The sequence below is a fragment of the Citrus sinensis genome, chromosome 8, assembly GCF_022201045.2.
Source record: "Citrus sinensis cultivar Valencia sweet orange chromosome 8, DVS_A1.0, whole genome shotgun sequence".
Lineage (NCBI taxonomy): Eukaryota > Viridiplantae > Streptophyta > Magnoliopsida > Sapindales > Rutaceae > Citrus > Citrus sinensis.
In genome coordinates this window covers 1,338,782-1,363,742 of record NC_068563.1, presented here as the reverse complement: position 1 = coordinate 1,363,742, position 24,961 = coordinate 1,338,782, and the positions used below count along the sequence as shown (strand labels likewise).

At 37.7% G+C, this 24,961-nt stretch overlaps 7 protein-coding genes across 16 annotated transcripts; 4 read left to right on the top strand and 3 right to left on the bottom strand.

Annotated features, from left to right (window-relative positions):
- Positions 1-249: 249 nt before the first annotated feature.
- LOC102618734 (uncharacterized) lies at positions 250-990 on the bottom strand. Its single transcript, XM_006486728.4, has one exon. It carries the CDS (start codon positions 875-877, stop codon positions 392-394), a length of 486 nt encoding a protein of 161 aa, XP_006486791.2. The 5' UTR covers positions 878-990; the 3' UTR covers positions 250-391.
- On the top strand, positions 927-4,777 carry LOC112498263 (uncharacterized). Its single transcript, XM_052431682.1, has 10 exons — positions 927-1,249; positions 1,626-2,397; positions 2,487-2,639; positions 2,728-2,832; positions 2,916-3,092; positions 3,181-3,351; positions 3,437-3,868; positions 3,956-4,051; positions 4,170-4,283; positions 4,385-4,777. The coding sequence occupies exons 1-4, from the start codon at positions 927-929 to the stop codon at positions 2,821-2,823; spliced, it is 1,344 nt and encodes a 447-aa protein (XP_052287642.1). The 3' UTR covers positions 2,824-2,832; positions 2,916-3,092; positions 3,181-3,351; positions 3,437-3,868; positions 3,956-4,051; positions 4,170-4,283; positions 4,385-4,777.
- Positions 4,778-4,960: 183 nt separating this feature from the next.
- LOC127899106 (uncharacterized) lies at positions 4,961-6,742 on the bottom strand. Its single transcript, XM_052432070.1, has one exon. The coding sequence runs from the start codon at positions 6,740-6,742 to the stop codon at positions 4,961-4,963; it is 1,782 nt and encodes a 593-aa protein (XP_052288030.1).
- A 1,962-nt stretch (positions 6,743-8,704) lies between these two features.
- LOC102618269 (protein trichome birefringence-like 12) lies at positions 8,705-11,678 on the bottom strand. Of its 2 annotated transcripts, none has more exons than XM_006486726.4 (4): positions 11,014-11,675; positions 10,073-10,210; positions 9,646-9,895; positions 8,705-9,405 (listed from the first exon to the last, which is right to left on the bottom strand). In XM_006486726.4, the coding sequence occupies exons 1-4, from the start codon at positions 11,544-11,546 to the stop codon at positions 9,121-9,123; spliced, it is 1,206 nt and encodes a 401-aa protein (XP_006486789.2). In that variant the 5' UTR covers positions 11,547-11,675; the 3' UTR covers positions 8,705-9,120. The 2 variants fall into 2 exon arrangements, with proteins under 2 accessions (XP_006486789.2, XP_006486790.2); XM_006486727.4 differs by having other exon boundaries at positions 9,200-9,382; positions 11,014-11,678.
- A 542-nt stretch (positions 11,679-12,220) lies between these two features.
- Positions 12,221-16,031, top strand: LOC102617800 (APO protein 3, mitochondrial-like). Of its 2 annotated transcripts, none has more exons than XM_006486725.4 (4): positions 12,221-12,799; positions 13,516-13,913; positions 14,658-14,938; positions 15,083-16,031. In XM_006486725.4, the coding sequence occupies exons 1-4, from the start codon at positions 12,791-12,793 to the stop codon at positions 15,490-15,492; spliced, it is 1,098 nt and encodes a 365-aa protein (XP_006486788.2). In that variant the 5' UTR covers positions 12,221-12,790; the 3' UTR covers positions 15,493-16,031. The 2 variants fall into 2 exon arrangements, with proteins under 2 accessions (XP_006486788.2, XP_006486787.2); XM_006486724.4 differs by having other exon boundaries at positions 12,224-12,799; positions 14,508-14,938.
- A 1,252-nt stretch (positions 16,032-17,283) lies between these two features.
- Positions 17,284-21,366, top strand: LOC102617121 (phosphoglycerate mutase-like protein 1). Of its 8 annotated transcripts, none has more exons than XM_006486722.4 (11): positions 17,284-17,471; positions 17,956-18,023; positions 18,176-18,283; positions 18,407-18,486; positions 18,704-18,866; positions 19,203-19,277; positions 19,363-19,451; positions 19,826-19,945; positions 20,162-20,206; positions 20,296-20,434; positions 20,711-21,366. In XM_006486722.4, exons 2-10 carry the CDS (start codon positions 17,964-17,966, stop codon positions 20,423-20,425), a joined length of 870 nt encoding a protein of 289 aa, XP_006486785.2. In that variant the 5' UTR covers positions 17,284-17,471; positions 17,956-17,963; the 3' UTR covers positions 20,426-20,434; positions 20,711-21,366. The 8 variants fall into 8 exon arrangements, with proteins under 8 accessions (XP_006486785.2, XP_052287939.1, XP_006486784.2 ...); XM_052431979.1 differs by having other exon boundaries at positions 20,676-21,366; XM_006486721.4 differs by having other exon boundaries at positions 20,296-20,443.
- A 295-nt stretch (positions 21,367-21,661) lies between these two features.
- Positions 21,662-23,533, top strand: LOC102616820 (uncharacterized). Its single transcript, XM_006486720.3, has one exon. The coding sequence runs from the start codon at positions 21,828-21,830 to the stop codon at positions 23,346-23,348; it is 1,521 nt and encodes a 506-aa protein (XP_006486783.2). The 5' UTR covers positions 21,662-21,827; the 3' UTR covers positions 23,349-23,533.
- The last annotated feature ends 1,428 nt before the right edge of the window (positions 23,534-24,961 follow it).

The following is a 24,961-nucleotide window of genomic DNA, read 5'->3' as shown; positions in this document are numbered from 1 at the left end:
TAATTATATGAATCCACTAATTTTTCTAACTATTTATATGTATCTGATAATTTAGATGGCACATTGTTATCGAGTACACAATAGTCTTAAGAAATGGTGATTTAAAAAATATGTAAAACTTAAAAGTAATAATAAATTCACAATTGTAATAATATCAAATTTATTGTAAGTTATTATTCTAATTACACTGACAACTAGATAACACAGTTTTAATGAACTCTTAAGGAAAAAGAAATATATGTGTGTAGATTACTGTGAAAACGGATTGTTAAAATAAAAATAAAATAAAATACAAATTGTTCACCACCATAACAAATTATAAACTTGTAATTACATGAAATTCATTGTTCTAATTTCTAAAACATCCCAAAAATCAACCCAATCAATCTATTTAGTCATGTGAAAATCCCATAATTTTCTTTAAACCAGGAAATAAAACAAACCCAGAACTTGAAGGCTGCCTCTCATCATGCAAATACTCTTCAAGCATATCCTTTACAGACCGAGCTGACAATGGATGAAAATTGTCGCTCCATTCATTAACAAACCTTTTAACCAAACCCCACTTCTCATCCTCATCGATCTTCCTCCATTCCTTCTTCGCTTCATCTCGTTCCAAAGCCAGGTACTGGCAAAACTCAGTGAATAACAATTCTTTGCTCTTCTTCATAGCTTCTTCTTTTTGGGCCAAATGGGTGTTTATTTTTCCCACTTCTGTTGCCAAATCTGATGCCAGCTCTGCATCACTGCGCTTCTTGTTGTTCTTCTTGTTGTTGGAGGCGCAGAGGATTTGGGTTTTGGGTCTTTTGGGATAGGTTTGGAAGTTTTGGGATTGTAGTAGGGTTTTGGGGGAGAATAAATGGATTCTGAATGCCATTTTCAGGTTTTCGAGAGCTGGGATTGTTAAGATTGAGGAATGAATCTATATGCGAAGCAAAGCAATTCATAAGTCTTTCCTGTTAGGGTTAAAGGGGGAATACCGCTCAAAACAATCAGGGAAATTTACAATAATACCTATAAAAATTTTGATTTTTTTCATCTTAACCCCCCCAAAAATATTTCTATCAACATTAGCCATTAAACAACTTTTGAGACCAAAACACCCCTCCCTCATCTCTCCCCCAACACTCCCTTTCACTCATCTCTCACAAACCGATCCAACTCCCATCATCGGCGGCGACATCAACCCTCGTCGGCGGCGGCTCCATCTCTCACCGGCATCCGATCTACAACCTTCAACAAAACCTAGGTTAGTCATTTTTCTTATTTTCATTAATTTAAAATGAGATTTTAGAATAATAATAGTTATAGTTTGAGAATAATGGTGGTGGTGTTTCTGGTGGTTGGTGGTGTTTAGGAGTATTGTTTTTCGATTTTGTTGTGGCTTAATTTTGGGGGTGGAGAGGGAGGGGGGCAGGGCGCGCGCGCGCACCCATCGTTGGGCAGCAGCGCGCGCCCATGCGTGCCCCACTGTCGCACCAAATCTGATGCGATAGGCTTGCTGTCGCACCAATTTTTTGGTGCAAGAACGCGCGCTGTCGCACCAAAAATTATAGTGTCTTTTTTTTTTAACGAGTCATTTTTTTTTCTATAAACGTAATGTAATAATTTTATAAATATTACAGATACATGGCGAAATCAGAATCACCGGATATTGAAGTAGGCAAAATGTATTTTAGTTATGCCGATCACTTTCCTGGTCGAATTTCGAGCATGTGTAAGTTATCTTCGGTCATAAAAGCCATCGAGGAAAAATTAACAAAGCGGCAGTTGACTATGTTCAAAAATGATATATTTGGGCATTTCTTGGAGTGTCGAAGTTTTCCATTTAGTGGGGTAATTTTGCACAATCTTTTACTGAGGCAAGTGGCCCATGAAGAAGATAGCCGTGAGGATCAGTTATGGTTTCAAATTGGTGAGCATTTGATTCGCTTGTCAATTGTCGAATGGTGCTTGGTTACTGGACTTTCATTTGGTGTTGATACCAATCAAAAAAATGATGAAATGGAGCAGAGGCTACGGAATACGTATTTTGGTGGTGTGCATCGTAAGATTAATGTGAAGGAATTCGATGCAATATTTAAGGAGTTGAAATTCGAGGAAATGGACGATATGGACGATATGGACGCATTAAAGATTGCGCTGTTTTATTTTGCGGACCGAGTACTAAATGCAAGAAAAAATCACTGTCAAATCAATTTCGATTGGCTTGACCAAGTTGATGATATACAGTACTTCCGAAAGCGTTCATGGGATCTGTTGTCGTGGGAAATGATTTACGAGAGTTTTGACAATGCACTGTTCGAGAAAGACGAGAAATTTAAGAAGACTCGGTTGAAAAATCCAGATCATAACATTGAAAAATACAATCTTTACGGTTTTACTTCTGGGGTTCAGGTGCGTTTTTGTTTATGTTTATTAATAAGTTTTATAGTATTAAATATTTGATATGTTGTTTTATATATTTTTTAATTTGGTTGTTGTAGGCTTGGATTTACGAAGCAATCGGAGGGTTGCCATCAATATGGGTCGTCAAAACGAAGAATAAGATTCCCCGCATTTTGCAATTGAAGCCCATGGCGTCTTCGAGAATCAATTTTGCAGAGGTTTATTCGTTCTTCAACGACGAATCTCGTCTTGTAAGTAATATGTATTACTTATTTTTTTAATTTTACTAAATTTAAGTTATGTATACTTACTTAAAATTTTCAATTTTATTTATGGCAGGGGGACGTTTTACAAACTCTTAAGCCAAATTCAAAGGAGAGTAGCAGAAAATATTGGCTCTCTGTGAAGGATTACTTGCCAAGCATTCCAGGCTAGGTTCTTAAGGTTGGTATACTTTAAGTACTAAAAATTTTTTAATCGAAATTAATGACTTTTCATTTACTAATTTTAAATGATACTTTATACAGCACCAACCCTTAATCAATGCGATGACGTCGGTTACAAGGCAATCAGACGAGCATGACGATCAAGACATGTTGCCAAACCCAATACCAGAGCAGCGTCATGACACTTATGAGGATGAGGTGCCTGTTGATGACCACCAGCAGCAAACAGACAACTCTGATGACGCACGGGATTCTGAGGTTATAAATAATATACGATATTTTTCCTTTATAAATTATTAATTTTTTATTGTTATTCTAAAGTTTTCTGTTTATTCTTTTGTAATAGTTGAGGACAAAGCAGTTTAATGATTACATACGACGACGGCTGGATAAGATTGATCGTAACGTGTACGAAATAAAGTCAGAATTAAAAGATTTTAAAGAAACTGTTGTTGGCTTCATCGACACATTTTCTAAACGTCCAAATAAGGATTCTCCCACTGCACGCTCATATGCGGTGAGCAAATTTTTATTTAATAATTATGTTCGTTTAACTTTTAATTTGATAGTTGTTTAATATGTTCTTCTTGGCGAATGGACAGGCCCCGGATGACTATGGAGTGTATACTAACATGGGCAATGAAAATTTGTCTACGCCCACGTCATTGTATAGTTTCTACGGGGATGTTAGTGGGGAGAGCGTGTAGGTGTTCTCTGAGGTGCCTCCCGGCGTTAGTAAGTTCGGCCGTGCGTACATACCGTCGTATGTTTATAACAGTCCTTACATGATTCCTCCAGTCAGGCGAAGACAGAACGTCCGGCCTTTGCCTCGACCCTAAATCTTGGAGCATGCGATTGACATGAGTACGACTGTGGATATAAATCCACTGAGAGGATTGAAGGACTCTAGTATGTTTTCTGAGTTTGATCGATGGTTCACTGGTGATATGACAGTGGTTCGGAGAGTCCGGCACTCGCGGTCATTCTTTGAAATACTTTTGGGTTTAACTTCGATGAGATGGCTAGGCGATGAGGTAATTATAGTTTCGAAGTGCTTTGAGTAATGTGGATTTGTATATAAATATTTTCTTTTAAATTGTAATGTTTATGTTTTTCTACAGCATATTCACGAGTATTTTCGCTTGATTAGCGAGAAACAACGGCAGTATCCGAATGTCTTACTTCAACGTGTCACACATACCGACACATTTTTTTGGGTAACGTGCCAACATAACGAACATAAATACTATTTATGTTTTTTTTAATTATCGCCTTTAAGTTTTGTTAATTAATGCATTTTTTTTGTTATCTATGTATTATGTATTCTTGACTCAGTTATGGAACAATGGGCATTGTGCGGTCGATTCATTAGAATTCAACGACCGCTTGAATAGCTATCTCTGTGGGCGATAGCACACAATGTCCAAATCGATGACGGATGTCGATATGGTATGTAGTTTATTGCATTTCATATACAAGTTCACGAGTATTTTCTTAGTTGTTTTTCAATTTCATATATAACGAAGATGTTTTTGAATTGTTATATACAGTTACTCATCCCTGTTAACTTGGACGGCGAGCATTGGGTACTGGCACGAGTAGACTTTCGGAAAAACAAAGTCTGGATTTATGACTCATTACTCACATGCCGCGACGACAAAACATACAGGTTGAAATTCAAGCCACTTGAAGTTATCTTCCCTCGATGGTTGGAATATGTTGGGTTCTACAACATCCGACCTGAGTTGCGGAGTGCCGACCCCTGGAAAGTTCTCGTTGTTAAGAGTGCGCCACAACAAGAGCGCGGAACTGGCGACTGCGGTGTTTTTGTATTGATGGTTACGATGTATTTAATGTTCGGGCTTACATTATAGTTTACCGCTAGTCATGTCGAGTACTTTAGAAAGAAAATTGCGGTTGACATATTTAATGACGATATTGTATTGTAAACCGTTGTAGTAATTTTAATGTTGAAATTTAAATTTTTATTCTAATTTGCGCACTTAAGTTTATATAAATTGAATGCTCACATTTTAATATTAAAAAAAAATCACACTCACATATAAGTGTACAATACACTAAAAAAATATAACAGTTATAATCAACGAATTATTGAAACAATACAACTAACTTCGATTCGACGCAATGGGATTCTTACACCGCTTGCGATTATGGCCCAGTTCATGACACCGCCCGCATCTTACAGTCCGCCGGTTAACGTCCTCGCCAGCTGAGGGTATTTTGTGCTCTTTACGACGGCCAGCTGGTGGTGCCTCAACTGGAGGGTATACTTCCATCTCCTGAATTTCATCTGGAACTTCCCAATCAGCCACATCGCCAACTGACTCCACTGGTTGTGCATAAGCCATCGCCAACCATTCTGTAGTGTAAAAGTCCGAGCAAAGATTAATATAATCCACCCGGTCTGCTAGACACGCCGCAATTGCATGAGAACATACAAGCTGATCAAGCTGAAAAACTCTGCAGGAGCAAGTTTTCTTTTGCAAGTCAACCAAACCTTCCTTAAGCCCACCACCTATAACTTGAAATCGATGCGGAGACACCGACCGAACTATCATTCTTTTAGCTATAGTTCTTCGCTCAGTGACTATTTCATCTGCCCATGTTATTAGCCGAGTACTCATTGATTCAGCTATAATTTTTCTATCATAAAACCATTGTTGCAGCGTTTTCCTAAAGTGATCAACAAGATGAGTAACAGGAAATTTTCGGGGTTCCCTCATGAAAGAATTAACACTCTCCGCGATGTTGGTGGTAAGTATGCTGTACCTCCTACCTTCAAACTGAGACCTTGCCCAATTACACGTACCGACATTATTTTCTAGGTAGTCAGCCGCATCTGAGTGGATCATCCACAACCCTTCAAGTTGTCTCTTAAATTCCTCGTGGCCATATGCTTTTGCTGCATTAATAAAGGCAGGCTCAAATTGATCCCAAAGAGCTTTTGACATTCTAAATTGTGACTTAATGTTACCTTTCACATGGTAAAAATAAACTCCATGAGTTGCATTCTGAAATACTTTAAGAACGGCTCTCTTTATGACAGTGCATCGATCAGATATAATAACCAACTCAGATCTATCGCCAATCACTCCATGTAACTTCATCATAAACCATTCCCAAGCATCATTGTTTTCTGAATCCATGATCCCAATGGCTAACAGATACAATTGATTGTTACCATCAAGACATGTTGCCACGAACATGCTTCCACGATATAGCCCCTTGAGATGAGTACCATCTACAGCAATGACAGGCTGAATGTACTGCATGAAACCCTTGATGGAAGATCCGAGTGCTACAAAATAGTACAAAAAATTACCATCTCCATCCTGCTCGATGTGAGTGACTGTACCCTCATTCGCTGCAGTTAGTACGTGAGAGTATTTAGGGAGCAAGTTGTATGACTCTGCAGGGTTGCCTCGAACTATTTCAAGACCAACTTCTCTCGCCCGATATGCCTGCTGGTATGTTAACTGAACACCGTATTCTTGTTGCATATCTGCTCTTATGTCATTCGGAGTATAAATTCTCTTGTCTTGAATATATTTATCTGCGATAATATGACCGACAACCCGGCTCCTGACTTGATGACGTCCAGCAACCAATATCTCATTATGACAAGTGTGTACATTATCAATTCTCCGCACCACCCAAGGAACATTTTTCTCGTTCGAACATCTAGTTGCTCGAATACGCCATTTACATGATTCTGAACTACAGTGAGCCTCGAAACGTGTCGTAGTAGACCGTGCAATCTTGAAATCAAACTTATCCCGAAAGGCAACCTTGCGTAGTTGTAATATAAACTCATTCTTCTCAGCAAATAGCTTACCCACACTGATATCATCTGAGTCACAACTGCTAACAAAGCTTGGAGCAACCATGTTCGAAGGAAAAGTTGGAGCAAGACTTGTGAGAGGGTCAATTCTCCTTCTCAATCAAACCATTGTTGGAATAGGTCTATTGCCTCTGTTATTCACAGGAGTATTGTCTTCACATTCATCCTCATGCTGAAACGACGGAACATTCGAAGGACTGGCTCCTCCATCATCACTATCATTATTGAAATGAGTGCCCCTCATATTATTATAAGGTTCTGCACAAACATTATCCCCCTCTGTCTCATCATGAAAATCATCATTGTCCCGAAAATTATTATTGTGATACGGAGAATACCGTTGCTCCAACGACATCGTTATTGAAAATATCGTTGCTCCAACATCCTGTAACGTAACGCCGTCATCATCAATGTTGTCATAATTGTCGTGGATTGGAAAGTAATATTGCTGCAGTGATATTGTCCTTGGCAATACCTCTTCTTCATTATCGGGGCCAGACATATTTGCTCTAAACGAAGTTTCTGTATCGACATGTGGCTCAATACCTCCACTCGGAACTCGAGGTGATGTGGTAACAAATATATGAATGCATCCAAAATTAACTACGTCGGATGCCATATGTAACACAACCCTCACCATTTCATCATCAAATATATCCATGGGCAGTGCACATACACGATATAATGTGTTACTAGACCTCAAAGTTATCTTCATTATGATACTATATTCATTAGGATTAATTTATAACACATCGTATACTCTTGCCAATAACTGATCAAAAAGATAATTTTTTCCAACCAAAAAAGCTCTATTTTTACCATTGACATACTCCATACGCCCATCCTCTAATGTCTCCCAGCAACCATCGTAATACAATTCAAGTACAACTGAATCCATTAAGCCTGAAATTATAAAAAAATAAATTATTTCAGCCCTATCAAATTAATAGTTAATTATAATGAATATGGCTTTTGGTGCGACAGGTTGACTGTCGCACGAAACTTGGAGTGAAAGGTTGCATGTCGCTCCAAGTTTTGGTGCGACAGGCAGCCTGTCGCTCCAAGGTTTGGTGCGACAGGGCTTGGTGCGACAGTCAACCTGTCTCCAGATTCACCCATGAAATCATCCGCAGTTCAGTCAAACTCACGAGCAAGAAAATAACTCATACCACTATGTGATGTCGATTAGTGTTGGATCCGAATAAATTATGATCGGATTTCATTTTTTATCGTTGCCTTTTGCCGTTGCCGTTGGTTGATGATTCAAGAGTGGAAACTGCCTTTGTTTGACGAAAGGGGAGAAAGAATGTTGCTTTTGGTTTGTAAAGAAGGGTAATTTGGGGAGAAAAGCATGTGTGTGGTTAATGTTGATAGAAAAAAATTGAGAGGGTTAATTGTGAAAATAACAAAACTTTTATGATTATTTTTGTAAATTTCCCAAACAATCAGCACAAAACATAACATTTTCTGCCAGGTGGCAGGCGTCCAAAGTCCATACGCTTTCAATTTTGCATCATAGTTTTATTTTTTTAATTTTCATTACCATCTGCTTGAAATTTGACAGGTTATAATATCTTCCGTGTAATTAGAAAAAAGTGGTTCCCATGCAATGTCATGTGAGCGAATGTAAAGTAACTATTTATGATGCCACCGCGCTTGCGATGTCATAAATGTAAGTCAGGGGATCCTTCCCATAAATATTAGAGGGTTTTGAACTTTATAAAGAAAAATAGTTTACAGTAACTATTTATGATGCATTCTTATAATGATATTTTTGGAATATATATAGATTTTCAAATAAAAGAGAATGGAATCCACAATTTTTTTACAGTTTTCCGAATCCGCAATAAATAGCGGCTTCAGATAAAGCACCCTAATCTGACTTTTGGGTATAAATGGTCCTTTCATCAAACATTTTTGTCATTGTGATCACTGTTCGGCTTGATACAAAATGATAATAGCAGTGAACATGACAAGCAAGAGAAGAAGTAGGTTGCAACAAGATGAATACAGACAAGATTAATTGTATACATTTCAAGGTTCAATCATTTAGGAATAAAAACATGATTCAGTGTTTCAGTATCCTCCAACCACCTTCAAAAGAATTTAAATGAAAGAATTTCAACAAAGAAAATTTGATCCAAAATCTAACATTTCACTCATCTGTTACAATTTGCAAGTATTTGGCGTCACCTAATGAGTACTTCCAATTTTTCATATAGGACTCCTATTTTCATTTGAGATTTCTTGGAAGACCTGAAGTCACCGAGCTTGTGCTTTCTGGTCATCAATTCTCCTGCCTAGTTTTCGTGTAAATGACAAGGAGAAGCACAGCATTTCCGGTGAAATCAGTCCAGTTACTTCAAAGATGAACCTCAATCACAAATTTCCAACTTTTTAGTATCATTGTGACTGTTCACTGGCTCATTGCCGTGTTTCAAAGCTATTACGTATCAGTTCTGACAATATATCAACCCATGTATCTGGAACCCCCGGTAGGCACCAATGCATGCAGTCCTGACCCCAGACTGCCACAGCATCCTTCTTTCCCAACCAGATAGCTGGATGGGCATCTGCTCTGAATTCACTCAAATGAGTCAGATCAAGTACTTGAATACTTGTGCCTTGCAATGCCTCTTGAATCAGAAGATTAAGTTGCCTCGCTTCTTTGTTTACTCCATTGTTGCTGGGATCAAACCACAAATCAAGCTGTCCAGGTATAAGTATCTAATTCTCTAAAAGAAAGGTTCTAAAATTCGATAAATATTTTAATGCACTTCAAGTCATGTTCTGAGTTTGAAAATCCTTTTGTATCGTCACACCATCAACCAGCATAAATTCAGAACAAATTTCAAAACTTTAGAATTTAAATTTGGTATAGGTGAAGACCAGCTGTGATTGACCATCAAAATATAGGAAGATATGTGCAGTACCAGGATCGACTCATACCTGCTCTCCTTGAAGTGGTTTATCGAACAAGCAACTGCCGTTTTGATTCCACTCGCCACCATAAAAATGCCTTGGTGATTGCAACCGCCAAAACTTCAGTGTCTTGCTAGGAACTTCTTTCTCTATGAGTGAGACCATATTTTCTAGAACAACTTTAAGTCCATCCATCATCTCAAGCGGAGGATTTATCGGTTTCCCTGCACGGTAAAATACCAGCGGTCTGTCTTTCGGGAATTTATCGAAGCCCCACCTAGACAAGGAAATGTAATCTTTTTTTAAATAGATGAGAACCTAAAAAGCGCTGCACCAATCAATACCAGAATTTGAGACATAAAGGTCCACTTATAAATAACAATAAAAATATTGTCAGTAATACATTAAGATTTTGTACAAATAAGCAATGGGGAGGGAAAAAAAAAAGAATTACCAGTGGCCAGTGTTGAATATAAGAACATCATAGAACTTGGTGATATTTGCCCAATCAACTGCAGGAATATCAACATCTACTCGATATACTCCTTCCACTCCCTCTTCTTCACCAACTGAAGACTGTTTTGGCTGCCACCTTTATTTAATCAGTCATAAGCGTGAGAGGTTGCCATTTTCAAAATCTATTTTGATGCGATCTAGATAAGGCCCAATGTAAAATGGTTTAAACATAAAAATGATCCACTTGGACTAAAACTATGCACCTATTGTATCTATTTCGGGAGAAATTCTAGAATACATCTGTTGTATTACAACCAATTAATGCATGCATGACATGTGTAATTGAGTTTAATACAACCACCACTTGCATGATAGTTTACAAAATAAATGCATACATGTCATGACATTATTTGCTATTGTATGGCTAACATGGTACAACAGATGTATTCTAGAATTTCTCCTATTTCGGAACAACACTCAGCAAGAAGAATGCCATTTTCAAAATCTATTTTGATTCAATCTAGATAAGCCCCAATGTAAAATGGCTTAAACATAAAAATGATCCACTTGGACTAAAACTATGCACCTATTGTATCTATTTTGGAACAACACTCGGCAATAAGAACATCAATCTATTACCACAGAAAAAACTGCACATCCACGAAGAAGCAATAGTAGTTTGTTGTCTAAATCACTCACAGTGGTGATTGAAACATCGAGTTAGCCTTTAGAAAAGCTCCCATTTTCCCATACCTTTACCAGCTAGAAGCTACCCCAACCTCTCATTTTAGCATCCTCAATTTTTATTCAAAATGCTACACATTAACTTAAACCGGATCCACTTTCTCATTTATACTACTTCACAGTCAAGCATTGAATTAATCCAGAGCAAAAACCACTTTCAGAGTAACAAATTCAATCAAAAAATACAAACTTTACCTATAGTTAGCAAGCAAAACGGCTCGATGATACGCAACGGTAACATTAAACTTAGGAAAATACCCTCCTCTCCAAGCACCTTTCCTCTTCCACTTCTTGGCACCAGAATCAGCCGCACGAAGCACACACAAAAACGAAACAATAAAATTTTCATTCAGAGAGTCACCAACAAACCCAATATTCTTATTCCTCATAAGGCTCAGAAACTTAACCGGATTGATCCGGGGCAAATCACAAGTTTCGGGCACCCATTTGTAAGAATTGATGGTACCCATGTTGGGTCTCTGGTTCCTAAGACAGTTCCAAGCGTTCCTCTGAAATGGGCACGTCTCGTTGTACAAGGATTTGTGGGTGGACGGGTGTTGGAGGACCCATTTGCCCGAAAAAAGATTGCAAGGGGTAGAATGGAAAGAGAGGGTTTTGGCGGTGGGTGGTGAAAGGAGAGAGGAGTAGAGAAAGAGGAGGAGGATGGAGAGGAGAATCAGGTAAGGGAAGAGTGAAGATGGTGGTGGCTTTGCTGCTGCTGCTGGCATTATGAATCAACATCAGTGATTGATCATCCGTCTGCTGATGGTGAAAATTGGAAAAGAGAAAGTGACGGTCGAGATTTGGAGGACGGGAATTTCACGACGTCGGCAGTTTAACATTTCTACTTTTATGTCATTAGGTGCTAAATTTGTATGTTTAATTCATAAAAGATGTAGTTTTTCATATTTTATCAAATAGATCCTCATTTCCTTTCTTTTGCCCTTTATTATCAACTATTCAGAGGTTAAATTAAAAATTCCAAATTCAAAATTTTAATGGAAAAAAAAATTGATCTTTTGAGTATGCTTGTTTAATTGTTTTGATACAATAGTATCAATTGTAGTTAAAAATTTTCAACCTAATAAACTATCAATAAATCTTATATTTAATCAATTTATGACAACTCACGTCCCCTTATTAAGTAATAATCCTAATATTATAAAATCATATTCACTATAGCAAGGACCTCTAAACCCATTATAGCGATCGGTTCTCATACTCCCTCTGCCCCCGTATTTTGTCACCTCCAACTAGGCGACACCCCTAACATTACGAACTCATGATCATAGCTACAGTCGACAGAGGCCAACTTGAAAGGACCAAACAATTGTGATGCCAATTTGTACTAAAGTCACAAAATAAAAGTCACTCTTAAAAATGGACTCATAAGAAGGGGGCGCATCGAGGTTAGTAAACTACAAAGTGTGTCACGCCTAGCCGAGCTAGGATCCTGACAGTCTCACTAGAACCCTCGTTCGCTCCCTAAAACCTCCCTCTAAGCTCGTACTTGTCTCACTAGAAATTATGATCTCTCTGACTCTCTCTAGAACAAGCTCATCCTCTGACTAGAACACCGGTTAACTAATTCATTCTCTCGCTGAAAATCTACAAATCCACAAATTTTCTCATTTAAAATCTCTCTCTCTGTCTCTCTCTCTCTCTCTCTCTCTCTCTCAGTGCACTACAACGACCCCTCATTCCATCACTAACAATCTCTTTCTCCACCATAACACCAGACTGACAAGCTCCTTTTTTTGGCTTTCTAAATTTTGGTTTTTAAATTTCGGAAACCATTTAGTTTTTCAAAATAAGTAACAAAAAAAAAATACCAATTCATACCAAAACGCACGGTCGAGAGCAGAGCGAGCAAACCCATCTGGCGTATACACGCCGCCACTTAGCCCACTGGTCATGGTAAATCCCCGTCGACGTCTAAAACTCCCAACCTTTGCTTGGGGCGCCGCCGCCCATGTATCAGGTTTGTTTTTCGTTTTTCCAGTTTCTATCTTCTACTCTTGTTTGCATTTCAGTTACTCTTGTTTCCTTTAGTTTGCTAATTTCAGTTAATACAATCCCATCAATTCAAGTCCAGTTTCTAGGGCTTGACTTGCTTTCGATGAGAGTGGATCAGTTTGGCTGCTAGGACTGCTTAGGCATTATGGATTTTTTTGTGTGGGTTATTTCTGTGCATGCTGAAAATGGCGGACGTTGTGTGTTACTTATATGTGAGATTGTAATCTGACTTGTGTTTTGACCTTGACTTTTGATTTGATCAATTTGTATTCTGATTGAAAAATGGAAAAAAAAAAAAAATCTTGATGTAAGTGATGAGATCTTATACTAATGTATTTGTTTTCAGGTTTTGATCACCATACAAAAGACTAAATTGGGTTTTGATTTCTGTGATTATGATTTTCCTTATTGTTAACTTTTGAGTATTCTGGTGATAATGCAGGATTGAGGAAGGTTTAATTTATGCTTCTGTCATGACTGAAGGGGTTTGGCTCTACAGTTAGTCATTAGACTTTGTAACTCAAAAATTTTGAAACAAATTTTGTCATTATTAATTTGTTTTAATATTCTTTAGAAGTTGCTTGCATGGTCGTCTTGATGACTAACTTGTCTTATATTTATATACAAATACAATATATCATTTTATTGTTCTGACAGTAGACTCTTTGTCTGAAACACCAGAACAAGTTCATATGTGAAGCAATGTTGCCCAGACGAGTTCGAAGCATTTTGAACTTGCATGATATGATTACATACTATTCTACTGCAAATCTTTTTGGTATAAGGTTAAAACATCACTCTGGCATGTACTCTGCTGGGTCAATTTCCACAGAGCTTCCAAGAAAGTGTAAGAAATGTGAGCGGAAGCCATGGGTGACGCATATTAATGAGCTTAAGCGTATGGCTAGACGGGAAAGAAAAGAGAGGCAGATGGTTAAAGAAAAGATTCTAGGGCCTCCTGAAAATGGATTACTGGTTAAGGAATTAATACCAGTTGCTCATGATGTTTTTGCTGCCAGAACAGAATTGCTTGCTTGTGTTACGAGGGTTGCCAAAAGCATTGCCATATATACATGCAGGTAAATGATGAGTTTTCTTTATCATTGTCCTAGAGGTGAAAGCAAATAGTTGTATTCTCTAAAACCTTGTTATGTAGAGATCTCTGTCACTTGAATCATGGCCATGCACTAGCAGCAAAAGAAACAAAAATTTAAAGTATAGATTCATATCATTCTTTGGTGGGTCAACTGTTGTTTTGAAGGTCCCCAAAGGGCCAGGTATAAGAATTTTGCTACTGTATAGGTAGTAGTAACATAATTTTTAAATAGTCAATTATTTTGTATGTACTCGGTTGTTGAAGTTCTATGACTAGATATCTGGAAATACATGCCAACATTTTAGAAAAATCAGGGAGTCACATGTATATTTATAAACCAAAAAGGAGAAGGGACATTGGCTGATGTGGAACTGTCATATTTTTCTTGTGAACCTTGTTTAATGAAGTTCAAAACTAGGATCCCAAGATGACAACTAAACTCTTTATCTTAAATACAGTGGATGAATAAAAAAGTGATAAAGATTTAGAGTCCGTGAAAATCGGGTTTGTTATTTCTCATCTTATTGGAAGTTTATCAGAAACTTTCTTCTATAAAATTGTTTATGTGCCCTTGCAGCTTGTGTGGAGAAGTTCATGTTGGTCATCCGCCACACAAGATTAGAACATGTAATGTTGCTGGTAGCCTGGCAAGCAAAGAACACAGTTGGAAACTTGGGAATGTGGAACACATTTTGCCTCATGTGGAATCCTTTCATCTATATGACAGGATAGGGAGAGCTGTTTCTCATAATGAGCGGCTTGAAGTGGACCAAATTCCAGCTGTCAATGAATTGTGCATCCAAGCAGGCATTGACATCCCCCAATACCCAACAAGGAGAAGAGTTTTCCCAGCTTACAATCTTGCTGGTAAAGTTATAGATTTCGAGAAGAGGTTCCCAAAAGAAGATAGATCTAGTGAAGGCATAGAAACATTTGGATTTTGGGGGAATAGAAAGAAATCAAGTGAAGAGAACAAGTCTATAGATGTAAATGCTGATGAAGCACAAGGTTTTTTCTCCTTCATTTGATTTTGTCTTTTTCCCTAGTCCCACTTATTCATATGCCCTTATCATCCAAAGTTAAATCCCTAAAGTTTGGGCTTATTATTTACTAAATACATCCTGAATTCCTGATTTTCCAACATCCATGTAGCTGTTGCTGTTAGAGGTATGGAGACATGGGGGAAAATGCGATCAGGAATATCCAAACTCATGCAGAAGTATGCTGTACAGACGTGTGGGTACTGTCCAGAGGTCCAAGTAGGACCTAAAGGTCACAGGGTGAGGAACTGCCAAGCTTACAAGCACCAAATGAGGGATGGGCAACATGCATGGCAGGAGGCAACAGTTGATGATTTGGTTCCTCCCGTGTATGTATGGCATGTACAAGATCCGAAGAGTGGCAAACCGCTGGTAAATGAATTAAAGAGATACTATGGGATGTTGCCTGCAGTTGTTGAACTATTTGCTCAGGCTGGTGCCAAAGTGAGTTGTGATTACACCGGTCTAATGAGGGAAGATGTTGCACTCCCAGAGTTGGATGAAGAAAAGTGGGTTGTGTAATTGAGGTCACGAGGCTTTTAATCTACAGCTGATGTAAAAATGAAAAATCATTGGTGTGGATGATAGGTAAAGGTTTTGGAAATAGCTAACGTGTTTACTTCAACTATTATCCTTAGGAGTTGGGAGTTAGAAATGGGGTCTAATGCAGACTATAGGTGGGCACAATCGCATTTGACTTAAGAAAATTTGAACCAATCTTGATTCGAACAATTATAGTGCACCGAACTGAACGACTGGCTTGGTGCATTTTTTTCAATCGCTTTTTTGGCGAACCAAGCCAAGAATCAGTTGGTTTATGAACCAGTCTTTAGCCCATTTTCCGAACTGAACCAAAGGAGTCAGGTCGAATCGGATTGGTTCTGAAATTATCGGACGTCTTAATAGATTTGGGTGTTTTTGAAGCATTGTTGTACATGTATGGTTTGCGCACATAATATTGAAGTTGCAGGCGTTTCTGTTCAAACAGTGTTTGTATATGCTACAATAACATTCTGGATTATTAAGAATTTATAAAGAATCATGTGAACTTGTGATAGGGATGGCAACTGGGTAGATATGTGTTTCTACTCTGTTTCAAATCTAGTCATCTAGATCTATAATAAAAATAAAAAATATGTATCTATTCTAAATTTGTCATGAATTAATATTTGTTTCATAGCCAGATCTAAAGAAGAAATAAATATCTATCTGTTCCGAATTCAAAAAAAAATTAAAATTCAAATCTGTTCTAAATTCGTCATGAATTTTAAAACTCAACAATAAAAAAACAATAATTTTTTAGAGTTAATATTAAAGGTTAAAATATATTGATAACAAATAAATTATATATTTTTTCTCAAAATATAATAAATATTGTAGTTTATACTTTTACATCAAAACAACAAATAAGAAAGATAATAAAATATCATTAAAAAATAATTATAAAAGTAAGATTAATCTAATATTTTATTATCTCTTTCATCATTCTAATATCCATGGCACACGCACCCTCGATCCTACAATATTAGATAATGACATATAAATTAAATATGATTTATATTCAAGTTTTATTATTTTTATTATGATCATATTTGACTAAATATAAGAATAATTATATTCTTTAAAAATTATTTGGCCAATATAATAAAATAAATTGTCAGGCTTTATTAATTGGCTTGCAATTTGAATATTGCATGTACCTATTTTGGGACTGACTGACCTTTATATTTATAAAACTAACCTTTAAGTTTTAAGAGTTTAAATGTATTGTAAATACTATTAATATGTTATGAATAAAATTTATTATCAGTATAATTATACAATTATTAAGAAATTTTAAAATAAAATAAAATTAAAAAATAAGTGAATATAAATATAAATTTAAATATTAAGATAAATTTAAATATACTCTAGATCCGTCTTAAATTTATATATCAATATCTAAATTCGATTTAAATTTATTTTAAACAGAACCAAATCTGATCCGATTCAATTTAACTCACATGAATCTTGAGTAAAATCTAATCTATGGCCATGCCTATGAGTCTTGTGGTCAAATGTGCAATGAATGTAGTTTTGAACATGTTGATTCATATGCATTACCCAAGACATATACTCCACACAATTAATACGACAATTGGAAAGACAGAAAGACATATATACCCTTGTGCGTGGCTGTTGTCTTCAGAAAATTCTCTACTAAACATCAGAACTGAACCGTTCAGAAAAAAGTAAGCCGTGATCACTACGAGGGTAATAGAGTCAAAAGATTCTGAAGAGCCCAATAAGTCGGAAAGACAGACAGTGACAGTACAGGCTTATCCAATCCACGACAATTATTTTGAATCCAACGAATTATAATAAAAATAGCAGCATTTGTCTACTAACACTACTGTCCTGTTCTTGTGGTTTCATTTCTGGCAGGAGTAGGTCTCGACTGTCAACTGCTCGATCCCATCTATCTCTGCGCTCCTGTTGCTGTTCCTCTTCCTCTCTCTCTGGTATGATTTCTTTTCAGTTGTAGTGTTTGATGCTCACTTGATGGGATCTTGTTTACTTTTCTACCATTTTATATTTTTCTTATCTTACAGATTGAGGTACTGTATCTTTAATGCATTGATGGTCTGAAATAAAATCACCAGCTGTCAGAGAGAATGTTTGGTTATTAAAGATTTTAGCTATTGCATTCAAAATTTAGTAGATGCACAACCGTTTCAAACATATCCCTAGTCGGGGTTGGTGTAGTTTGTGTTGTTTATGATGCAGTTTGAGAGGCTGTTAAGAGGCAGATAGATGGTTTTTGGGCGGTGATTTTGTTTGATTTGATTTGTTTTGATTTTGGTATATTAGATTTTATATTCACTCACCATGGTTGCTGGTGGTCAAGAATTTAGGATGGCTGAGACGCAAATGGTTTGATTTGCAGATGACATGCTTTTTTGTTTTTTCTCCTTTGATCAGAAAGCTAATGTTCATGTGGTTCAGTTGCAGATATGGATGGTGTTGCTGTTCCAAGTTTGTATCCATTGAATCGCTGCAAGACTATTCACCTGGTTGGTATCAGTCTTGTTTTTCATTTTATGTATGATGTTCGTCGTGGATGTGAAGCTGTTATACATCTGGTCTGAAGGATGTTCAAGATTGCCTTCTTTCTTGGCTTTTGCTCGAAGGCATTGTGGTCTTATAAAACCAACCATACATCCAGGTGAGGCATGCGCAAGGGCTTCACAATGTTGACGGAGACAAGAACTACAAAGCATACTTGTCTCCCGAATATTTTGATGCACCCGTTACTCAACTAGGCTGGCAGCAGGTAAGAAGCAGATCATTCACGTTTTCATATCAAGTGCTTTTCAAGAAAATAATAATGAAAAAAGAAGTTCCGTTCATTACGTTCTTGCACTCCTGAGCAGAATCTTGAACTTCCTTGCTACAGATTGAGAATCTGCGTAAGCATGTCCATAATTCCGGACTCTTCAAGAGGATTGATTTAGTCATTGCGTCTCCTTTGCTGAGGTATTGCTGCACATGCTCTGCTGACAGTCTTTTGTGGATATCTTGTCATGTCCTTGTCTTAAGGTGTTTCTATCTATTTTGAATCCCTTGATGATGAACAAAGCATCGTAGGAAACTCAAAAGGATATTGTTGTATTTGTTTGTTCTCTGATTAATTGCATTAATATTTTGAGAGCTGATTTTCTATTCTTTAAGTTATGGTTGCTGTGACTCTTAGGACATTGCAAACAGCTGTTGGAGTTTTTGGTGGTGGGGACTATGTTGACAGGATGGATATAGTACCACTAATGGTAGCAAATGCTGGAAATAGTGGGCGTGGTGCAATTTCTAGTCTCAACAGCCCGCCAATCATTGCTGTTGAACTTTGTCGAGAACATTTGGTATGTCTTGCACAGTTATGTTTCTATTGTGGTTATCAATTTCTGGCTATACTAGTGTTGATTGCGTCATGCCGTAGATGTTCATCATAACTGGCTACAGTTTCTTATCATGTAACTTGAGTATTTCCTCTAATATTAAAGTAACATCTTGGAGTAACTTGTAACTATATGTCATATGACCATAAGTGCTTCTTGATGATTTAGAGCTTGTAAGCCTAGTCTTAGGATTGGGAAAGATACATTTATTTTCAACCATCCGGAGTTATGAATCTGGTTTCTGTCTACCGAATTCACCTAGTTTGCCTCTCACATTTCTCTTCTTATTTCTCATTGCAGGGAGTTCATCCTTGTGATAAGAGGCGAAGCATCAGTGACTATCAATTTCTTTTTCCTGCTGTTGATTTTTCACTGGCAAGTTCTCAGTTCCTAGGATTTACTTTGAAAACTTAGTTGGTGTCAAGAGGTTCGTTGTTGGATAATTTGAGTTACTGTGCAGATTGAAAGTGATGAGGATGTGTTGTGGAAGGCAAATGTTAGAGAGACAAATGAAGAAGTTGCTGCTAGGGGATTGAAGTTCATGAACTGGTAAATGCTGTGTTTACTAATTTCTTACTGAGACTGAAAGTGGGTGAACTACATGAAAACTTCGAGCATTAAACTCAGTGCTTTAGCATTCCTTCCCCCAATTCTTAAATCATTTACTATAAACTTTTGAAGCAAGAAGACCATTTTCATAGATCTCATCCTCTGTTGCATTACTGGTTGTAGTCTTTATTATGACATGAATATGCTCACAGTAGCTATTTGAAGACCTCATTTTCACTCCAGTATGTGTAGTTTATTCTGCCATATAACTTTTTACCTGTTGATTTCACATGAAAGTTACTCTATACATTTTTAGATTGTTCATTTGAAGTAAATTTGTCCGTGCTCTTAATATTTTGCTATTTACTTCACAGGTTGTGGACACGTAAAGAGAAGGAGATAGCCATTGTTACGCATAGAGGATTTTTGAACCACACATTAAATGCTTTTGGAAATGACTGTCACCCTTTTGTAAAGAAAGAAATATGCAAACAGTAAGCTCTATGGTGCCCGTTCATTCATTTTAACCATTGGTTTATGGTGTCTATTCGTTCACTTTAACCATTGGTTTATGCAATAAATTGCATCAACCATGTCATCATTGCGTGTCCACAACCACATACCTGGTTTACTTCTTGCTGCTATGCAATCTTGTAAGTTTCTTTTTTAGACTCTCTGGCAAGAAATGACTTTTTGAAATTTACTTGCAGTTTTGCAAATTGTGAGCTCCGTTCCATGGTTATCATTGACAGAAGGTACGTGCAATTGTATTCACAACTGAAAGATTTTCCCTTCCTTTGCTTATTTCAGAGTCTTACCAACTTGTCTTCTTTTCATTCTCCAGTATGACAGGATCGGACTCCTCATCAACTAATTATCCGGGAAAGATTCCTTCAGCACTGGATCTCCCTGCTGACATTGCAGAGAGAAGCCATGAGAAAGAGGACGCCGATACAAATTCAGTAGACCGATAACTCTTGAAGGTATTCAAGGTATTCTTTATATACGTATATTTTTAATTCCATCAAATTGGAAACTCAAGCTCCTTTTCTCTAGATACAGTTGATTCTGCTGCCAGATTACTTTTAAGATTTATCTTCACGTTAAAGATCTGGATGAATTATGAGTAACCTAAGCTTTGTTATGACCGACTACTAATGACATTATGACATGTGTGCATTGTTATGATACTGTGTGAATGTGATTCTTGGGCATTTTGAGCAGCCGAACGTCAATGAAATGAATCTATCTAATAACAGGATGAGGCAGATGCAGATGCTGTCCAAAGGCAAAAACGCAATAAATTAAAGATGCTTTCATCACTATGGAACGTACGTGGCAGCAGGTGTTTTGGTTTGCAATCTCAGCATCCTGTGATAGTGATGCGCTCTTGCCCTTTTTACCACGCGACATATGCGCGACGCATAAAGCACGTCATCGTTTGCGCCCCTGTACCCGCATCCCATCCTCATGCCATGATTGAAAATTGATGATCACGATCCTTTTAGCCGCTCAACTTTTTTGCTTGTACTCTCTCAATACCCAACCCCACCCAGAACTTCGCTACTAAATTACTACCACTTGACAGTTATTTAACATCACCAAGTGCCAATAATAATTTTTGATTGCGAAGTTCAAACTTCATAAGATGATCTAAAAAGCAGCTTACTAATTATTCATATTTTAATCAAAATGCTTAGCTTTTAATACTAAAACAAGAATTGAAAAAAAAAATGACTTATTTTATAAAATAATTCTTATTTTAATCTGTTGCTCATCTTTGGTGCCTCAAAAGTATGATATCTTTTTCATCCATTATTTATTATTTATTACGTGCTTATAACTATTACTATAATTTAATAAAAATATATTCTTGAGCCAAAAGAAAAAAGAAAAAAAAAATCTGAAAAATGAGCCAAGAGCACTATCATGAGTGACACTGTAAGCCACACACGGCATAATAAAAACCATGTACATATGCGAGTTGCTAATGCCGGCCAGCATTGATAGTTCATGTTAAGTCAATGCATCGAACCCTTATCCCTTCTTACTCAATCAGTACACAGTAGTGGACCCCAGAATCCCAGCCTCAAAAGTCCATCTATCCCGCATAAACACTCTCCCAACACCGCCCGTATCACCCTCGTTTCCGTCCTCTCTCCCTCAAACACCTCCACCTGTCCCAAACTCTATGCACCCGCGGGAGGCATGATCACACCCCGAACCCCACCAATTTAAAAGAGCCTCTCCCAAGTCTCTACCGTTTCTATTCATTTCCCCCTTTATTCAGTTTCATGGACTAGCAACAACAATATATCTGTCTGCTTGTGTTTAGCTCCCTCTAATATTTCTAATAAAAAAATTTATCAACAAAATATGGAAAATTATTCTTACAATTCGTATCCCGACTCCGGCGACTCGTCTCCACGATCACGCGAGATCGATTTCGAGAATCCTCCGCCATGGGAGGACAACCAGAATCCCCAAGCCTACAAAGCCAAGTTCATGTGCAGCTACGGCGGCAAGATCCATCCGCGCCCTCACGACAACCAGCTCGCCTACATCGGCGGCGAGACCAAAATACTCGCCGCCGATCGCACCATCAAGTTCGCCTCCATGATCAGCAAGCTAGCGGCTCTCTGCGGCGACAACGACGTGTCGTTCAAGTACCAGCTTCCGGGAGAAGATCTCGACGCCTTGATCTCCGTGACCAACGACGACGATCTCGAGCACATGATGAATGAATACGACCGGCTTTATCGGGCCTCGGCGAAGCCAGCTCGGATGCGGCTGTTCTTGTTTCCGGCTGGCACGACTTCCAGCTTCGGATCCGAAGGATCCAAGTCCGATCGGGACCGGTTCGTCGATGCTTTGAATTCCGGTCCGAGTCACGTAACTGACTCGAAAAAGATCCCTAACAACGTCGATTTCTTGTTCGGTTTAGAGAAAGGAGTTCCAATTCCGCCGCAGAAGATTCCGGAATCGGTTGCAGTGCCACCCCCGCCTCCGCCCGATTATCACGTAGCCGACGACCGTGCTATCGGATCGGATCGGGTCGTTTATTCGGATCATGGATTGAACCCGGTCGAAATACAGAGGCAACTACAAAGGTTACAAATTAGAGAGCAGCAGCAGCAGCACCACCAGCAGCAGCAGCAGCAGCAGCAGCAACAACAACATCACGAGCAGCCACATATGCAAGAAGCGATTTATTTTAGAAAGAGTGACGATAATTTAACTGGAGGAGTCTACATGCCGCCTGCATCGTTACCGGTACAGCAAACGACGTCGTTTGTGCCTGAGAAGCAAATTCCCGCCCCGAATTACGCGGGTAATGTAACTACCACACACGTACAACCGGAACAGCCGGTTTACATGATCTCTGCCCCTACAGCGGCTCCAGGTACAACAACTGTTTACCACCATCACGTACAACCAGGCTCAGCACAGCCGCAAATGATTCGACAGGTTGCCGGTCAATCTGGTCAACAGTACTACCAAAACATGCAAAGAATGGCTCCGGGGCCCGGTCCCGGCCCCGATGTTTACCGGGAACAACCGGTGTACAACATGGTTGTACCACCACAACAAACACAAGCTCCGCCGCCCATGTCGGCGCCACCGCCTAGTTTGCCGCAAATGGGAGTGGTGCGTCCCGGTGGAGGAGGCGGGGTGGCGGTGACGGATACGGGTTACACGCAGGTGGCGTATGATAGCGGGGTTGGGAGACAAGTGTACTACACTGCACCGGGCGGAGGCATGGTGGTGCCGCCGCAGTACCAGGGTGTCGGCGTCGGCGTGGCAGTGAGTGGTGGCGGAGAAATGAGGCATGCTGGTAGTGGTGGCGGGTTGAGCCAAGAGGGGAAGGTTAATAAGGTTTCTCAAACTTCGGTTTGACGGTGTGATCATGAATCATGCATCTCATTACTTACTATAAATATGGTTATCATTTCTAATTTGAGAGTTAGTTTTCAAGTAAATTTTCATGTTTTGGTGTCATGTTAATTTTTAGATTACTTTACATGGTTTTTGTATACATACAATGTTGGAGTTGGCCTGAGTTTGTGATTATCATTTGAATACTCTCTTAGTGTTAATTTAATATAATTTTGCAGTATTTAAATTTAAAATGTGAAGTTAAACACTCAATGGGAATAGATTATAAAAGATATAATGGGAATGCTTCTTGGCTTGTGGGTCGACGGAATGAGTTTGGAATGATAATCGGATCTCAATAATTGGGGGAGTTTTTAGAAATAAATTAGAGGTAATACATCTTATTAATATTCGCATGTGTGTGTATGTGTGTGTGCATGAAATGTATGTAATTAAATTTAATATAATAATTATTTGTAGAGTGATGATACAGTCACAAACTCTTGTATAAATTTATTTTGTACAAACTAATGACATTAATTCATTAGTTGAATGAAAATATAAAATAATGAAAATAAATTTTGTGGGTCAAGAGATATTTAATTTAATTAATTTTATCATGTCACATCAGTTTATATAAGAGTTTGTGGTTATATCATTATTTTTATTTGTATGATAATTTTTCAAAATAAATATATATATATCTTAGTATTATTTGTTTATCGTCCGACTGACATAATATCTCTTATATATTTTAGAATTTTTTATGTAATTAAGACCTAATTAAGTTTCAATTATTATATATCATTTATTTATTAAATATTAAAATTTTTAATATTCATAAAATGATTTTGGGTGTCATTAGACTCAATTCTTTTTGAATAAGAATAGATAATAGGTTTTAAATATTGCCTCTTTTGACCGGTATCAGCCTCCTACATTGAGGTTGAATGAGTTAATATTTTAGTTATTTTTTGACTTCGAATGTTTAGAGATGTATTGCATGAGGGCAGTCGGTGAGTATATGTGAACGTTTGTGTCCAATTTTTTACTATTTAATTTAAAATATTGTTTACAAATTAATGTTATAATAGTTAGAATTGATGGAAGAGAGTATCTTTTAGCACAGGAAAACAATTTTATTGAATGATTGAATAGATGATGCAAAAGACCCATTTACCCATTTTACTCTTGACATTTTTCTTAATTTGTTGAGGCATAATTAAATTTTATTCACCGTCTCCCTCAAGTCGATGTTCTTTATACTGTATGTGGTATTCATCTTTCTGCTAGCTATTTGGTGGAACATAAATTAATGATTTTGTAAAGTGAGAATTCATTATTCAAGGTTAGCCCCAGTGAGTGGCTTTTAGGCTTTAGCTCCTCGAAAATCACTTTCATCCCCCCTAGCCACCCGGTCGATTGGATTTGACTTTCAAATTTATTTGGCTAATAGAAATTTAAATAACATTAAAATTTCTTGAGGCCTTGGGGAATCCAAGCAACATAAAGTGAGAACCAAAATAACGAAAGGGGCTGAGTGGTCAGGGCTAGAGTTGGAGGGCAGCAGTTCGAATCCCCACAATGTAATGTGGGAATATTTTTTTTTTAATTAAATTTGAGTGAAGGCAGTC

Bases quoted from the DNA above. Each gene is read 5' to 3' on its own strand.
- LOC102616820 (XM_006486720.3), top strand. From the start codon at position 21,828: ATGGAAAATTATTCTTACAATTCGTATCCCGACTCCGGCGACTCGTCT.
- LOC102617800 (XM_006486724.4), top strand. The intron at 13,914-14,507 runs GTAAATGATGAG...GTGCCCTTGCAG, and splicing joins ATTGCCATATATACATGCAG to CTTGTGTGGAGAAGTTCATG. The intron at 14,939-15,082 runs GTTTTTTCTCCT...ACATCCATGTAG, and splicing joins AAATGCTGATGAAGCACAAG to CTGTTGCTGTTAGAGGTATG.
- LOC102618734 (XM_006486728.4), bottom strand. From the start codon at position 877: ATGGCATTCAGAATCCATTTATTCTCCCCCAAAACCCTACTACAATCC.
- LOC112498263 (XM_052431682.1), top strand. From the start codon at position 927: ATGCGAAGCAAAGCAATTCATAAGTCTTTCCTGTTAGGGTTAAAGGGG. The intron at 1,250-1,625 runs GTTAGTCATTTT...TAAATATTACAG, and splicing joins CAACCTTCAACAAAACCTAG to ATACATGGCGAAATCAGAAT. The intron at 2,640-2,727 runs GTAAGTAATATG...TATTTATGGCAG, and splicing joins TCAACGACGAATCTCGTCTT to GGGGACGTTTTACAAACTCT.
- LOC127899106 (XM_052432070.1), bottom strand. From the start codon at position 6,742: ATGGTTGCTCCAAGCTTTGTTAGCAGTTGTGACTCAGATGATATCAGT.
- LOC102618269 (XM_006486726.4), bottom strand. From the start codon at position 11,546: ATGCCAGCAGCAGCAGCAAAGCCACCACCATCTTCACTCTTCCCTTAC. The intron at 10,211-11,013 runs GTAAAGTTTGTA...GATTAAATAAAG, and splicing joins GTTTTGCTTGCTAACTATAG to GTGGCAGCCAAAACAGTCTT. The intron at 9,896-10,072 runs GTAATTCTTTTT...TTCCTTGTCTAG, and splicing joins ATATTCAACACTGGCCACTG to GTGGGGCTTCGATAAATTCC.
- LOC102617121 (XM_006486722.4), top strand. From the start codon at position 17,964: ATGGATGGTGTTGCTGTTCCAAGTTTGTATCCATTGAATCGCTGCAAG. The intron at 18,867-19,202 runs GTATGTCTTGCA...TTCTCATTGCAG, and splicing joins AACTTTGTCGAGAACATTTG to GGAGTTCATCCTTGTGATAA. The intron at 20,207-20,295 runs GTACGTGCAATT...TTCATTCTCCAG, and splicing joins ATGGTTATCATTGACAGAAG to TATGACAGGATCGGACTCCT.